The 17,611-nt window shown below is 32.2% G+C and overlaps 1 protein-coding gene across 1 annotated transcript in view; it reads right to left on the bottom strand.

Annotated features, from left to right (window-relative positions):
* LOC118184846 (uncharacterized) overlaps positions 1–17,611 on the bottom strand; it is a 287,706-nt gene that overhangs the window by 62,750 nt on the left and 207,345 nt on the right. The window contains exon 4 of the mRNA XM_035354573.2: positions 1,826–1,918. Coding sequence (XP_035210464.2) covers positions 1,826–1,918 — 93 coding nt within the window. The remainder of the gene's footprint in view (positions 1–1,825; positions 1,919–17,611) is intronic.

The raw sequence follows: 17,611 nt of genomic DNA, 5'->3' as shown, positions 1-17,611 counted from the left end.
ATTGGCAATAATAAATGAAGGTGTTATCTTTGTTGTTGCGAAGCTAAGTTTCTCTAGATTGGCAACAAATCCACTAGTCTGCTGTTTCAAATGTAAACAATCAATGGCCGCCATAAAAAAAATGGCTTAGCGGCACTTAAACAGCTTTAAAATTGTTGATAATTCTAAAACTATTGCACACAGATTTACTAAAGCATAAAAACCTTAACCGGAAGATAAAAACAACATAATTCAATCATTTTTAAAGCAAAAAATGTACAATTTACAAACATATAAGAGTAAAGAAACTGAGATCACTGAGCCGGGTAACAGAGTGGATATATATATAAATATATTTATATACGTTTGGTGCGGCCGATTGCAGCGAAAATATGAGGTGTACATTTACATGTTATAGCAGTCCTATATACAAAATATCAACGTTCTGAGGCTACTCGTTTTTGAGTTATGCGAGATACGTAGGTACGTACATACGTTCGTACAGACGCCACAAAAAATTCTCTGGAGAATTAATTTTAAATCAGTTTTATAATTTTTTTGGAGGAAACGAGTCTTTTATTCTGTTCTTACGTACAGATATCACGCAAAAACATGGTTAAATTGCATTCGATAGCGGTCAAATTGGATATTTTCGTTGAAATATGCTGCCTGAAACTTTTCGCGATTACAATACTTCCTTTTTACTTCGTACAAGGAAGTAAAAAGGTAACAAACAGCTACATATGTTACCAAAATTTCAGTTGTTTCTCAGGAAATACCCAAAAGGAAAAAAATCACCTGTCAATATCAGGGCAATGTAGCCAGTTACAGCCACAAGTAGTGCGTCTCATAAACTATTTCCATATGCTTCAAGGAAGCCGTTAACTGATCCCAGCATTCTCTAAGAGTGCTGCCTTTAAGAAAGAGACTGTTTGCTATGGTAGAAGTTTAAAATAACATCAAATGCGTCGTAAAAATGTGTGGTACTTAGCAGTGGGTGTCGCTACTTCTGCGGAAAAAATGATCATCATGTTCGAAATTACAGACACCCCAATCCATCCTTGCTATCGGGCTCCTTCACTGTAGGCCTCATTATAGTCTAAATCGTCTATTGATTCTCTGTAATAGTGATACATGGAACATAGGTGGTTTATCCCATGTGAAAGCGATCCCACATTACAGAATGGATATTTCAATAAGATCATTCTAGTTGGCACATGACATGAGTTGCCCAAGACTATGTATATCATGTGCAACACGTATATGGTCTGCTTGCTCTGCGAATTAGTCCTCTGTCGAAACATATCGCATCACAAGAAACGTTAGCTGCAGTGTGTAGAATTTGGAATGAATCGTGTAAGAAGTGTGAACCCGTCAGCCACAAAGCGACAACATATTTTTATCCATTTCATACCAAAAGGCATTACTACTCATTGTTGAAGACGACTGAGCTGAAGACTTAAATCCTTATCTATTTCTTCTGATGTTCTGTTTATGCGATCATATACTACTATCATTCATTTGTATCATAATGAAAAGAAGATTTCAGTTAAATCTAATGCTTCCGTTTTTTCTTTCTTTCTTTTTCGCTAAAGTCATTGTGCGCATTGTCGTTATAATGTGAAATGGAATTTAAAAACAAAATGTAAACATGCGTTTTTTTTCGGGGGGAAGAAGTTAGTGTGTGTGTATTTATTCCGAGTTGAATTATTTGGGTTGAAACTGCTTCTACTGAAATAAAAGTAGACTTTTACTACGTAAGCTTATGTAAAATACCATAATATAACTAAAAATGCGCTTTTAGATTGAAAAACAGTTTATTGAAATATAACGCAAATAATTTTACCTGTATGTCTCCTTCTTCTTTTTTTCATCTCCACAGCAAATAGTGTTTCATCTCCGGAAGACTCAGGACACAAATAATTGCTTCCATCTTCACCTAAATAATAAAAGTTGTAAATAAGAATCTTTACTCATAAAATAATAAAGAAACATAAACGAATAAAGTTCAAAGAATAAAGATACATCTAAATCTATTGATTGATGAAAATATAATATTCAACATTGACAATTAAAGGATGAATAGCATACATCTAAACCAAATGCAGTTATATATTAAAATTAAACAGATTACTCATTTTAATTTCCATGCGTAAATGATGTCAAAAATTGTTTGGAGTAATTAAATTGCATCTTTGTTTCATGATCCATGTCAAACTATTTATTTTTATTGAAATCTTCATAGAATTCCTTTATAACATAACTTTTCATATTTTATCATTTTGTAGAGGATCCATAATAAAACTGTAAATATTAATAAAATTTCAAAGTTAGTAAGTTTATTTCAAACTATAAATTTAGTCGTATTGTATGAAGCCAAATATGTTTCGGCAATATCAAGACCACCTTCATCAGTGAATCTCAGAAACTTAATTAAATCTTCATTTCATTTTACATTTTATTTCATTTATTTATTTAAACATTTCATGAATCCATCGAAGTTTTGAAGAAAACGCACGAACAACCCGGTTGTTATGATGTCAAAAATTTTATCAGTAACAAAAACATTTCCATTTTATTGTTCCTAAATGATTTAAAATATTCTTAACTTCAAATTAAAAATTATTACATATCCGTATATAGTACTGCGTTTTACGAATTTTGAAACATCCAAATTTACATTAATACAATACTCAATCAATTGAAATCATTTACTGAGATAGCATTTATAAAATAAATTGTGTTACGACGTTACTGTTTGCTGCTGTTAAAGTAATTAAATATATTTCCGAGGATCCTGAGAACGAACTTCTGTTAGAAGGAGTTTATTTTATACAATTTCTGCCTTAATTCGTAGAGAAGGAGAAATCAATTGTTGGTCTAATTAAATCATCTACTTAAGTACAGCTAATTGTCAGAAAATAGGGAAACCATAGCTTTAATTTGATTTTGTTCCACTTGATTTAAATCTAATTAATTTTACTGCACTGAAAATAGTAAACCACTAAAAATAAGTTTGTTCTTAACTTTTAATTCAAATATATGATGATGTTTTCGACTTCATTTACATTTATAGTTGTAATTTAATGCAATGTGTTGCATGAATTATCAAAATGAAACACTAAGGTTATCTCTCACTCTTTCTAAGATATGGTTTGATTTGGTTTATTTGATAATTCAAAGCACTCGAGGGCTATCTGCCTATCAGGAGGGATGCCTTCGTGGAAACTGTAATAGAAAATAGCCGTAATAGAAAATTTACACATAATGGAGAAAAACACGTAAGAACCCATGCAGCCAGCCCGTTCGCCGGACTTCGAGCCCCGGTCCGAACTATCAGTGTTTAAAGACTTCGCTCGGCCGCTGCCCTTTTCTAAAATGTGAAAAAAGATTTATCATTTTAGCATAAGCAATAATATCGTGGCTGAAAAAATACTAACAGCCCCTGTACACAGTACCTGAAGATACTGTTAGTTAATTGATATACTGCACATGTTTTCTTCCTTCCTCGCATTTTACATTCTGTCCTATGAAAATGTGCCAATGGTTACAGCTATAGATATCACATGTTCCGCTATGCATTCACATGTCCCACCAGCGGCCAAGCGGTGGTACTGAACAGTGGTAGTATGACCTGGGTTAGATCCTAAGCGAACGAACTGATTGCATGTGAGATTTCGTGGTTTTCCCCATGTGTAACGGGGATACGAGCCAGTTTCTCTTAGAAAGTCCTTCACGAAGGTATCCCTTCCCTTAGGCAGATAACCCTAGAAGCTTTACTGGAGCAAAAAGAAAGAAAAAAAAAAGCTGTTTACATGCTTTGCATCGCAAGTATTCGTGTTGTTGCAAATATCTTCCAAAAGTGTGACGAAATCAGACAAAACCCAACAAATCGTTGACACTAAGAAAGTCGAAAACAAGAAGGGGATTGGAAAATATACCCTCTCTTGAAATGCCTAAACAATCCAAGATGCGTTCGGCTGAAGCCTGATGCTCACGGCATTTATTATAGAAGCCAAAGACTCCTGCCATAATAGAAAGAAAGGCACTTAATGTGACGCTTGAAATTGCAGTCTGGGAGCCTCTGTCAAGTGTAAGGGTTAGAGCCAGTCTTGCCCTAGAACCCAGACACCACTGATGAGTGGGAGCATCAACCACTCCAGCATATTTTGTGATTTAGAGATAATAGTTCCAAAAACGTAAGGGAGGAGGGAATAGAATACGTACTACCCTCCTTTGTCATTTTATTCGCTATTTCTTTGCCTATATCTACATGACATGTGTTTCGCTGGAGATGGACATCATAGTGCAGCGAAACCAGTTTTAACTAATGTAGGATGGAAACTTTGGTTTTATCTCCCACAGAGATCAAGTTGCTAAGTTGTTGAAGGAAATTACGACTGTCTGAAAAGATCCATAGGTCTCCAAATTTTTTTTTCAGGTATAGTTTTGAGTCCCATATCAGTTGCTATTAGTTAGTTTCAAATCCATACGCATTAAAAAAATATACATTATCAAGAATCCTTACCGTTCTTTGTCACATAGTTTTTTTTTTAATGTTTAATATATTCGATTATTAACACTGAAGTCCTTGAGGTAGTGGGAATGATAAAGCAGGTGTTAGTATCTTGGTATGTAAAATCAAAAACGTAAGGCAGCCGATATTTACAGCTTTTTCACTGAATAGTCAGATCAACAGTCTTGGTACTTAACGTTTGTTTCATGATTCGCATGAGTTGATTCTATATAAGTTTACAAGCTGTGAAAAAATTTAATTTTTGCCTTTTCATGGAAGAAGATGCATTTCTAATAGCCATTATATATTTCTAATTTTGTTCTTAAAAATATGAAAATATTATTAAAAGCACCTTATTTATAAATGGTTTCCTTAGTTATACTTATCTATTATGTTTTTTGGTGAGCATAGTATACAAAATGTTATATGTTATGGGATTCGATTTGATGTTTGTTTTTAAATAACGTATTTTTCAAATGCTAGTAAAGACAGTAATATGAATGAATTGCGCACTTAATAAACAAGGTATAAGAAGGTATGGTAAATTTTCATTTGGCAACAATATGTTCTTGCATGCAAACTTTTAACCGTTGTGAGACTTTTTTGTCTCTATTTGCGTAAAATCTGGAACTTTTCAATAAAAGTCAGTTTTATTTAGTTACAAAAATCGCCAAAAGAGTACACTTGCATTTAATTAGTCTCGATCACAGTTGTTCTTAAAACCGCTTTCAGCCGTTTTCTGACCTTTATTTTTTCCCTTCCTTTTCTTGTTCTTTTCTGTTGCAATAATCATTTACTTATGTGACGGATAAAAAATTTAATTTCGTATTTTAAAACAATAATATTTGATTAGTTTTTAGTCGTAGAAAATTACGTGTTTTCTTAAAAAAAAAAAAAAAAAAAAAAAAAAAAAAAAACTTGTTTATATTCTACATTTCTAATGCGTCATCTTTTAATTATCAACACTGATTTTCTTTTCGAAATCTATGATATTGATAATATTTCACTGCCAGAATTACAAAACAAATACAATGAAAACGCTTAACGTATTTTATTAAATAGCAAAAAAATAGCAAAAATAAGAAGGTATGGTAAATTTTCATTTGGCAACAATATTTTCTTGCATGCAAACTTTTAACCGTTGTGAGACTTTTTTGTCTCTATTTGCGTAAAATCTGGAACTTTTCAATAAAAGTCAGTTTTATTTAGTTACAAAAATCGCCAAAAGAGTACACTTGCATTTAATTAGTCTCGATCACAGTTGTTCTTAAAACCGCTTTCAGCCGTTTTCTGACCTTTATTTTTTCCCTTCCTTTTCTTGTTCTTTTCTGTTGCAATAATCATTTACTTATGTGACGGATAAAAAATTTAATTTCGTATTTTAAAACAATAATATTTGATTAGTTTTTAGTCGTAGAAAATTACGTGTTTTCTTAAAAAAAAAAAAAAAAAAAACTTGTTTATATTCTACATTTCTAATGCGTCATCTTTTAATTATCAACACTGATTTTCTTTTCGAAATCTATGATATTGATAATATTTCACTGCCAGAATTACAAAACAAATACAATGAAAACGCTTAACGTATTTTATTAAATAGCAAAAATAACTAGCTTTTTAAACAATTATAATAATGAAGCATTATATAAATGAAAACTGTGTGATGGAAAATTAGTTTACCCAGGCCAATAGGGAATGTAAACCAGTTAAACCGCATAATAGTATGCTTTGGAGGCAAACTGAAAACAAGATTATGGGTTACTAGTGTTTTAATCTGCCACCAGATGGCCCTGCTTGAACGATACTAGCAGGAAGGCGCCGGATTTAGCAGAGGTAATGTGCTTAAGGTAGGAGGATAAACTACTGTCTCGTTCGCTCAACGTAAGAATAAATGTAATTATGTATAGTATATAGTATTAATAAAACAAATTGCAGAAATATTACTGTGTGATAAATGTCTGAACGCCATACAGATCGTATTTAATACTGGAAGCAATAAATTTTTACGATAACAATTCAATCTCATATTTCGGGGTAAATAGACTGGTATAGTGCATGCATGTATATACGACTTCATACCCTGTACTACAGATATATGTTTAGAAAGGTAACAGGTAACAAGAAAGAATATAAAAAAAATTAAATAAAATAACAAAAAAAGTCTAAAAGCTTTCAGATTTTACATTACGCTCAAAGGGGCGTTTTTTTGGTAGGGTACGAACTGCGCCAAATTTGATCGAAGATCCTCGTCCTCCTCTTTTCTAATCTACGAACTGCACGACCTTTCCTGTCCCCTATTTCTTTCCCAAGAAGTTTGGGTGCTACAAAAAGTCATTTATCGCCATTAATGGGACATTCTATTGACACTGCAAGCCTTTATTTTCGTTTATCAATATTGTAAAAATTGTGCATGCAAAACAAATATTAATTTAAAGTCTGGCGTATGCTAAAGTAAAAATAAATTTCTTTTACACTCATTTTAAAGTTTTATGATGTTTAAAGGAATGATGAGCCAGATCTTTTTTATTCTCTGTAAGAGTTAAAAACTTTCCAAGTTGTAGATTTTAATCGCTTTTTGAATAGTAAAATTGATAGATTAATGACATACACAAAACTGATACATAATCAACGTATCAAATATCGGATTTGTAGCTCACCTTAAATAAGTTTCTTGTCTAGATAAATATTAACAAATCTTCTTAGATAGCAGAATGGTTTTAACTTTCAAATTTACCATTTTAGGTAAACAGTTCTAATTTAATTATAAAAAAATATCTTTATTAAATCTAAAAATTGGACTTCTTAAGTCGTTCTAAATTCACACTAATATTATTGCAATACATTCCCGTATTAAGCTTTCCATTTTTAATCAATGAAGTTATTTTAAGGTTATTTAAATTTGTAACAAATTCCATATATTAATACTAGAAATGTTTAAATATTTATTCCGTTTACCATCTGATGTACATTGGCATACATTTAATTTCTAATACACATTTAATTAATAAATTAATAATTATGAGCGACAGCAAAATTTTCATAATTAACAAAAAAAAATAAAAATAAATAAATAAACTCCTTTATATTCATATCCTGGGATTTTCAGTTCTCTTTTAATCCATTCCTTTTTCACATATTGTCGCACTATACTCAAGTTTTCATGTATGCAGAATTTATATACTTTGTATTGAATTATGCCAATTTATATTTAAATGATAATTTTTACATATTCTTGCATCACAACTCTAGTTAACAGAAGATGTTTCTAACACCTTCGCAAAGCTTAATCTTCAGCATGTAACTTATTTTCCAACCTAGTTTCAAAATGAATTATTTGTAAAATTAATTACTTGAAATTTAATGAAGTAAAAATACTTTTTTAATTTACTCTTTAAAAATATTGCAAAAATTTTCACCTTTACCTTAGCATATCTTTTTACAAATCCCTCTAATAAGAAAAAATAAAGAAAGAAATTAACTCGGTTTCGGTTATTGATACCTCGGTGCAAATTATATGTAATATTTTTCCAAAAGCATAGAATTTATATGGTTATCAATAAATTAAGGATTATTTCTCCATCTAATTTTCTTAACATGTTTATTCCAGAATTTTCTTTTCACACTGTAGCGCTTTATGATTTATAAAACTTTATGAGTTTTCTATAATCATTCAATTTCTCTAGCCATGCAACTTTGCATACTTTCTGACAAGTAGTTATATTTTTAACCACTGTATTTTAATTCCTGTTGACTATCAGTACATTATTCACTTGTTTCACAAGTGAAACGTTTATTTTATACTCAAATCTACGTAAAATAGCATTAAAACTTCAGTTATGCGGAGTTCCTGATCGACTGCTTGTTTTAGATTGAATAAAATTAAGCTTAATGTTACTGTTAATTAGCTTGTTATTAATTTAATTATACATTTCTAATTAATTATATGTTCAGATATTTCCAAGTATATTACTCAAACATTTGCATCCCAATTTTTAATTTTTGGTTAAAAAAGTAAACTTTTATTTACTGAGAGGCCTGATTGATAATATTAATTTGCAGTATTCCTTTCTTCTAGATAAATTTTAGAAAAAACTTCTTAGCGTAATAGTTTAAATTTATTTACAATTTATACGTCAGTGTTACAAATGCATAGTAATGTTGTTATAATAGATTTCATGCTAAGCTTTTTAATTTCTGCAAACATTTGCATTATTACATTAATTAACGAAAAATATTTTTAGTGCACTTTAACATACTTTAATATGGAATAATTTTTTGCACGCTAGTGAACTCTATTAAATTTTCCAGTCTCAGTTCAGACATCTTGACTATTATTGATGTAATTTATTAAAAATATAATTTGTATGCTTTATAATTATTTAATTTATGATATTATTATAATAAATGAAAGATGTTTGTAATGCTAATATGTATGTTTACCAATACCTTTTACTTTCTTTGCTAGCTCTCGCATTTATTACTGTTATTCAAGTAATTAGCCTGCTTGTTAGATATTTTTTACTTGTTCTTGTGATATGTAATTCTATTTATTTATTTTTATTTTCCTCTTGGCTACAATTGGCTTCGAAAAGTTAAATTGTAACCCTGTAGGCAGCAGGGGGAAGAAATTTTGATTCGCGCAGCTCGACCCGCAGGGGATTTTCATTAGCGCAGTTGGAGTACACCCTTTTTTTAACGTCTTGTCTGTTGCTGCTATTTATTAAATTTCATATTCTTCGCACTTAAACTGTAAAATTCAGTTCAAAAGCAATATCGCAAAATAATTTTAAAATGAGCATATCTAGAATTTCGATACATAATCTCGGAGCGCTGGAGATACTGTTTTCTTTTTCCCCCGTACAGTGTTGCCTTTGCTCGCTTTGAAATCATCGAGTTTGTTAATCAAAAATTCGTTAAAGTTTTACGAAATATGAAATCAATTATAAAAAAATTCCAAATTAGGGTTTCTTGATGCCCGTATTTAGTTTATATTTTACGTTATTCAAAATTTGATGGCTCTAGGTACCGTTGCTTCATCACAATGCGAGAAACATATATACATTTATGCAGATTCTTCATTATTTAATTTCTTTAACTATAATACAGGGCGATAATATTTGGTGGCAACAATTTGAAAAGTGAACCGACATTTATAGTGAACCAACGCAAAAATGCCAAAACGAAATTAATAGTCCTTCTGTGCTAACGCCCTTTGAGGGAAAAAAAAAAAAAAAAAAAGAGTTCAGTTTTAATGAAAAGATATGTTTATGGTATTTTTGCTGTCTTTGCTGTCGTTTTTCTGGGTAATTCTGTAATCCGTTCTGAATCTTTTAATGGTTTTTCTTGCGAAAAATTATAAAGAAATGTTTAAAAAATGATCTTTTTTGAATCAGTTCTGATTGTTGAGAAAACTTTGAGGCCCCAGGTGAACAACTAGAAAAGGCGTCAAACTGATTATTCATTTTAAAAAATAAATTATGCTTATTGACTGTAGACTTTGAGGTATCTCTAGAAAGTATAATTTTGAAACATTATATTTAAAATAATAATGTTTTGTTAGAATTATTGACGATAATTTTAAAGTATTATATTCTTGATATTGTATTAAAATCAATGAAATAATAATAATAATAAACCTTTAAATATGAATTGTTTTATTTTATTATCTTCTTACAATCAAGCTTATTTCCTATACATATGTATTGCAAAGTTTCCATTAATTCCAAGAAAAGGTAAAGAAAGGCCTTTTGTTATAAACAATTAAGTTGAATTAATAACATTAAATTTTTTCTCAAAGGTATTGAGGTTTCACAATACTGTGTACATTGTTTTTAATATTAATTTTTATTGTTCAAGTTAAGTTTATTTATGTTTGAAATAATGAATTACATGTATTATCTACCATTATAGACAAGTGGATTCTTTTCTATGTTACTGCTGCGAGAAGTCCCAATGAACTGTAAACTGGTTCAACTTTGCCATAACAAATTTTTGCGTCTAATGTGTATGGCGACTGCTTAGATTTCGTTTAACAGATCTAACGCACAAAAGTTCATTGAAATGCCATGGAGAAACTGTGTAATTATTTCCGAAAATGAAATACACTGCATTATGAGTTTTATTTTCTTTACTGCATTCATCCATTTTTCATGTAAATTTTGCCTTGCTTCCTTATTTATTATAAAGTTCACCGTTGAATGAGACTTGTAGTTCGAATTTTTACCTATTTAGATGTCTCGCAACTATATGCTTTGTTTTACTTACTGCTATTCATGAAATAGCTTAAGTTATTATTAGACTTTTTTTTTAAATAATCGTCTCCTTAGTTTAATTTTTTTGTCACAAAGAGAGAAAGTCAGCCATGCCTCCATTTGGCTTAAAAGTAACTTTGCAATTTCCAGTTTCGTTGCGCAAGAAATATAGCAATCCATCCCAATTAGGTTTTAGTTAACTAATATTACGGTTTGAAAAATCGATGATTATTCCTAATACAGATAATAACCTCCCATCCGCCCAAAATATCTGTGATATCTGTAAATACTAGGAGTGAATAAAAATATTCTTTTAGAGGGAAAAAACATAGGCCAAAATCAAAGTAAGGTTTGATTAATATTTGATTAAAATATAAATTAATTTACCAAAAAATTCAGTAATAACATTCGGTAATAACTAAGACTCTTAGAATGTAACTACGTCGAAATATATGTTTGTACTCTAATAACCGAGTTACTAAGACCAATGAACAATTGTAGTTTGACTCAGATTCAAGTCCTGGTGAATAGGTGGACTTAATGGGCATTTCCATATTTTTTTCACATGTGACATATGTATGATACAAATTTCTTAGAAAGTACTATATGAAAGTAAACCTTTAAACAAATAACACTAGCTTACCTTTCCTTAGTAAGTTAAATAAACCAAATCAAAATATTTACTGATTATTAACGATTTAATAATTAAAGTTTCAGCAAATCGGTTTTCAATTTTATAAATGTTTCCATAGAATTTAATATTTTAACGAAACGAAAACAATAAATAAAAAATATTAACGATATATAAAGCTGCACTTTCAAAGAGCGATCGTGGTGAATGGGTTGGCTGGATGCTGTTTTAATGGTTTGACCTTGTAAACATAAATGTGAGCTAATGACTAACAAATGCCCATGTAAGCATAATATGATGCCGTGTAAACATAAATATGAGACAATGCCTATGTAAATATAAATATGAGCTCGGCCGCACTCTTTGCTTCAGTTAAAAAAATACCTAGGTATGTCTCTGCATTTCAACATAACTATTCTACTCCTGTTACTTAAACTTGCTAAAAGTGAGAATAGCTTATTAGTTCATCGAAAAGGCAAGTCCGAAATTAAACGGTGTCCGCCGAAAACATCGCGGACGAAAACCTGGCGGAGAAAACAACGCAAGGAGAAAAAGTCATGGTACAAAACATCGTGGGAGAAAACATCGCAAAGAGAAAACATTGCAGTTCTGAAGCATCGTGGTACAAAATATTGTGATCGAAAATAAAGCGGTTCAAAACCTTCGCAGTTTAAAAATAACGTCGTAAAAAATAAAGTACCTACAAATCATCGCATGACGATAATATCGCACGCATCGTTTTCAGGTTTTGAAAGATGTAAACTGAAGTTCGTATAAAGATCATAGCGCTCAAGAAGTAAAGAGGGAATCTTTTACTTTTATATTTTGTATATTTGAACGAACTAATAAACTTTTGCTGAAAAATTAAGAAGGAAACTTAAGCATTTAAAAACTTAAAATGAGTAGAAAATTAAGGCAACTTAAAAAGCTTAATAGAAATTTAAATTTATATAGTTAATTAACAAAGATCATTAATAAATTAAGCTTTCTTTATAAAGTTTAACTGAAAACTTTTCATGAAATATACAATCTAAAAATGCTTAGAAAAGAAGAAGATAAATAACTCCATAAGGTTACGTCTATAAAAATTGCTTAGTTAATGATCCAATTATTTTCTTTTGCATTTGTTAATCTGATATTGTTTTAATGAAAATTATATATTGTTTTGTTTCCATTTATTCTTAAAGTATCGTTAACATTTCTATGTATAGCATGCAATAAATTTTTGAATGTCGATTTGTTCGTTATGACGAAATTCAGTTACATAATATGTCACTATGCGATTTGAAAAAAAAAAACTCTGTATGCGATGTTATCGTCATGCGATGTATATATACGTACTTTATTTTTTACCACGATATTTTTGACGACGATGTTTTTAAACTGCGAAATTTTTGAACCGCTTTATTTTTGACCACGACGTTTTAGAATTGCGAAGTTTTCTCTTTGCGATGTTTTCTATCGCGATGCTTTGAACCACGACGTTTTAGAATTGTGTTGTTTTCTCCACGACGTTTTCGTCCGCAATGTTTTTGCCGCAATGGTTTTGGCTGTAACCAAATTAAACAGAAGCACGTGTGACTTGGCTATATGAATGGCGTCACGAATGTAAACTCCAATCAGACAATCGGTATACTTTTCACTGAAATCTGAGCATTTTTATAATTCTTTAAATTACATTGTCTTATAAATATTTAAAGTTACATTGTTATAATTAAAATAAATGCCATTTTTTAATTTTAATTGTTATAAATATAGCACCTGTAATTTCATTAACGGAAAAGTTTAAAAGAAATATGTTCTAAACATCACCAATTTAGGGAAAAAGTGCTGAACATATTTCAGTTTCTCTTCTTAATGAACGGAAAGTAGTGGTTACGTTAAGTTATTTGAATAAGGCAAAGCGCAATGGCTATCTGCCTCAAGAAAGAAATGCCTTCGTGATGGATTTCTAAGAGAAACTGATTTGTATTCACGTTACAAGTGGGAAAAGAACCAAGCAGCTAGCCCATTTGCCTAGGATTAAGCCTCGGTCTAACTCTCACGATTTTAGTGGCCTCTCTCTGCCACTGGCGGGTCTACAAACTGTAGTAATTGGGCATATTATATGCTTATAGCAATATAATGAATAACCGAAGTAGCTAAAATCCTATTTTTTCATTTTGTATCCAGAAGCAATCTGATTTTTATACGAAACTCCTTTTTATTAATTTGATTACTTCTTATAATATAATAGCTATGTCAGCCTTTAAATACATCAAAAACAAATTTTAAAATACAGCTGGGTTTCGATCACTGTCAACCGGTGGCGGCTGATCATCGTCATAATTATGACACCTCAAATTTACTTTTATGAGCAATCAATTCAAGAATAAAGTTCATTATAACACAGGTATTTGATAAATTATCCTCAACCCACTGAGTAAACATGAGACATTTTCGTAACAATTCGCATCCGTTGCAGAGAAAAGATAATTTTAATGCATTGGTAGTAATATGTTATTACATTCCGAAATATGCATTAAATAAGTGACATGAATAACCATAATTAATAAATTTCCGGTGGTATAGTTAATTATTTGTTTTAGAAAATAAAATCGCGATGATTTTAAGCTTATGCTTTGATGAGAAATAAGTAGACAGATGTATAGAATAAGTATACATTTTAAGGATTTAAAGAAAAAAATCATCGAGAAATATAGAAATTCTATGGTAGCGTAACAAGGAAATCTTAAATACTATAATTTATTTTAGGAATTCTAATTAAACAGATACAAATTTAAAATCATGGTATAGGCTAAAGCAGTTCATTCTGATCTTATGATATTAAAAATTTATGAAAAATTCTTGGCATCAAGTAAACAAACATGAAAGGCAATCAGGTATATATTTTGGAATTGTGTGTTTTACAAATTTTGATTTCAAACCCATTTTATTTGATTTGTTAATTGTTTTCTCAACTGCCGAATCTTTTAATCATCCAGTAGCTGGCCTTCATACATTACGATATCAGGCAATAGCTGAATACATTTGGCATTTTTTTACCATCTTTATCACCAATAAGGTTATCTGGATTCATTATAGAGGACAAAGAAGGTAGGAAAGTAACATCTCAAACCATCCCTGTCTTATCAGGAATTTTAATCTAGCTCACTGGTGCTCCAGTCTTTGCTAATTACTCTATTAAATGAGGTGGCATGAAATACACTGGTGTGCAAAAATTAAGGACGAAGTCGAAAAATTAGTATATCAGCTGAACGAAGAGGCAGAGCGGACAGAAAGACCAATCAGGAGATTAAGTAAGGTGATGTACGGTAGCAGATATGCAGCTAGACGTAATGGGGGAGTGTCTGAGTAGTATAAAGCATGTTGTCGGTGTAAGATCAGTATTTCTGGCAAAGAGATTGCACGCCGTATAGCAGTTAAAATCACACCGAGTTGCTGCCTCAGCGAGAAATGGCGAATAATCAATCTGTTAGACGACATCTGGATGCTTTTACCCGAGGTCGAATCATTGGGAAGTTGGAGGAAGGCCGCAGTGTGACAAGTGTGGCTGCAGAGTTCGGAATTGCTCACAGCATCGTTTCACGACTTTGGAGACAATTTCAAACAACAGGAACAGCTATCCGGGGGTTTAGTAGTGGTCGTCCACGAGGAACCACACCCGCAGATGACCGGTATATTGCCTTACAGGCCAGAAGAAACAGGCGGCAGACAGCGGGAGAAATCTCTAGACACACGACACAGGCGACTGGACGACCGATATCGCGTTTTACCGTGGCCAGAAGACTGCACGGTGGTGGTCTGTTTGCACGACGCCTGTACGGTGTGTACCTCTAACGCCTGCATATCGGAGAACGCGTTCTCTGTGGTGCCGGGAACACCGGAATTGGAGAGACAATGAATGGGGACGAGTACCCTTTACAGATGAGAGCAGATTCAGTCTGAGTAGCGATTCTCATCGCATACTCATCTGGAGAGAGCGGGGAAGCCGCAATCATCCCTCGAACATCATTGAAAGGGACAGGTATGGAGGTGGCGGTGTTCTCGTTTGGGGACGCATCATGCTTGATAGTCGTACAGACCTTCACATCTTCGACGCAGGTTCAGTCAACGGGACCCGTTATTGTAACGAGATTCTTCTTCCATATGTGCGTCTTTTTAGAGGTGGTATTATCAGGTTCAATGTTTCTTCTAACCTTCTTCGGAAACATACAATGACCTGACTAGAACAGAGAGCTTACTAAAGCTATGTTCACTAATTGTAGTAAGTAGACAGGATACAGACGAAGGGTATACAAAGCCCTTTATTTTTTTCTTTATATACAATGACTTCCGTACTTCGGAATACAATGACCCTCCACTCGGGGTCTAACTTAAAAGATATCAAAATAAAACTAAACTCTAATTTAACTTTAGAATAAGATTGGCCTTATAATAACAGGAAACGTATGTAGCACAGAGACTGTGAACACTACAATACGTTTAATTTATCAAGAGGATTAAAACCTCTGGCCTGGAAGGCAAAGTAGCAACTGCGTAACTTCTAAGGTAAGCGGCCTGCTTCGAACTCACGGCTTCCTCTCTTCTGCTTGGCAAAAAGGCCACACTTAAATACTTGGCGTTCGCCAGACAACTTTGCATAAACTCCTTCACGCTTATAATTCTGGCCGGAAGTAGAAAATAAGAAGTGATAGTAAAGATTTAAAATAAAATAAACGTTAGTAAAACTTAAGATCCTTACATACTTCCCGCCAGAGTTAATTAGTTTGAAACTGAGGTCTAAAACGACCTTGTTGAAAACTTTTAGCTCTAGAAACTAACGCGAGGCCAACCTTTTACAATCATAACTTAGCTAGAAACTAAAAAATTTTAAAAGAAAGAAATTTGTTACAATAGCAGCTCCCGGAATATACAACAATCTTTTTTCTTTTTCATCTGTACTGCTTCTAAACAGGAGCTTTATTCAATTCTGGTTCCTTCCAGAGATCTGGAAGGAAAACTAGTTTAATGAAATGTTACAGAATGACATTGCAAATAACATATAGAATATACTTTTTCTTAACATTCTTATTTCATTCATGACTATTTTAATTATCTCTCCCCGTGCTCTCTGACATGTGTTGTAAAAACACCAAACACGAATGTGTTTCTGTCTATGTGTTCAACACTTCCTCCTACAATCAAAACACTAACGTGTTAAAATTCAACATACGAGACCTCTTAACACACCATAATTTCAACTCTAGACCCTGAGGTACTATTCTGAAAGTGGCTAACTCTAAAGTGTAGCGTCAGAGAGCCTAACTACATCATTCAACCTTTAACACATATTCACCATGATTTAATCTTTACAGTCACACGAATAAAAAATTTTTAACATTACTTTCACTTTTACCATATCACGGTATTTCTAAACATTCAAAATAACAGTTCACATGTATACAAGAACATATCAAGATGCCGTTAATTTTACACATTTGAAAACATACATTAGTAGTACATTGTTAACTTCTATTCTTTTCAAAGCAAGTGCCAATTCTTTCTACATTGAAATAATACTACATTTCAAAAAGTCTTTCAGACTAAAACTTCTTTCTTGTTAGAATGTTTTAAATAAAATTTATACAATAACTTTTTACAATATTTAAGTCTTTATACAACGCTATTATACATCAACTTTAGTTTTACGCGCGAGTAATTGAAAAACATAATAAGAAAATCGGTCACAACTCATTTCTCGCCCTTTTGGCGATAAAGGTAGACCTCGCATGAGGTAAAACTTCTTGAAATCTGCCACTTGCAGTAAGAATGAAAGATTAACTTAAGTTTGTAAAGTAACATAAAATTTTACTTATCTTTGTAATATTCAGACATCCTTTTCTGGGCCCAGTCTTTAAAGGTGCTGCAGACCGTAGCTTGGTTGATCCTCCTTCTTGTACGGGCTCGCCCTTCAGTGCTTTCCTCTGGAAGCTTCCGTTTTTCACCACTACGGCCACCCTTGAACATCTTCCTTTTGTGCTCTGCTTGTGGTCTTGGCCGTTTGAAGGCAGCTGGTCTTGGTGGAACCGGGAAACTTCTGTCGTGATCCTGCTTGGACCTCGTTGTTGGCCGTTCAAATTTTTCTTGTACTTTTTCCTCCGCCGCTGATGGCCCTTCCGCAGTTCGGCGACTTTTGCTGCGGAGAGTTCTGTCGGATAAGTCAATCTTCCGTTTCACAGCCGGGTTATAGTT

This window comes from Stegodyphus dumicola, chromosome 1, assembly GCF_044657685.1.
Source record: "Stegodyphus dumicola isolate Sdum_Otavi_A_Nest chromosome 1, ASM4465768v1".
NCBI classification, from domain to species: Eukaryota; Metazoa; Arthropoda; class Arachnida; order Araneae; family Eresidae; genus Stegodyphus; species Stegodyphus dumicola.
Note: the sequence above shows the minus strand (reverse complement) of the source record. Positions and strands in the feature narration are given on the sequence as shown.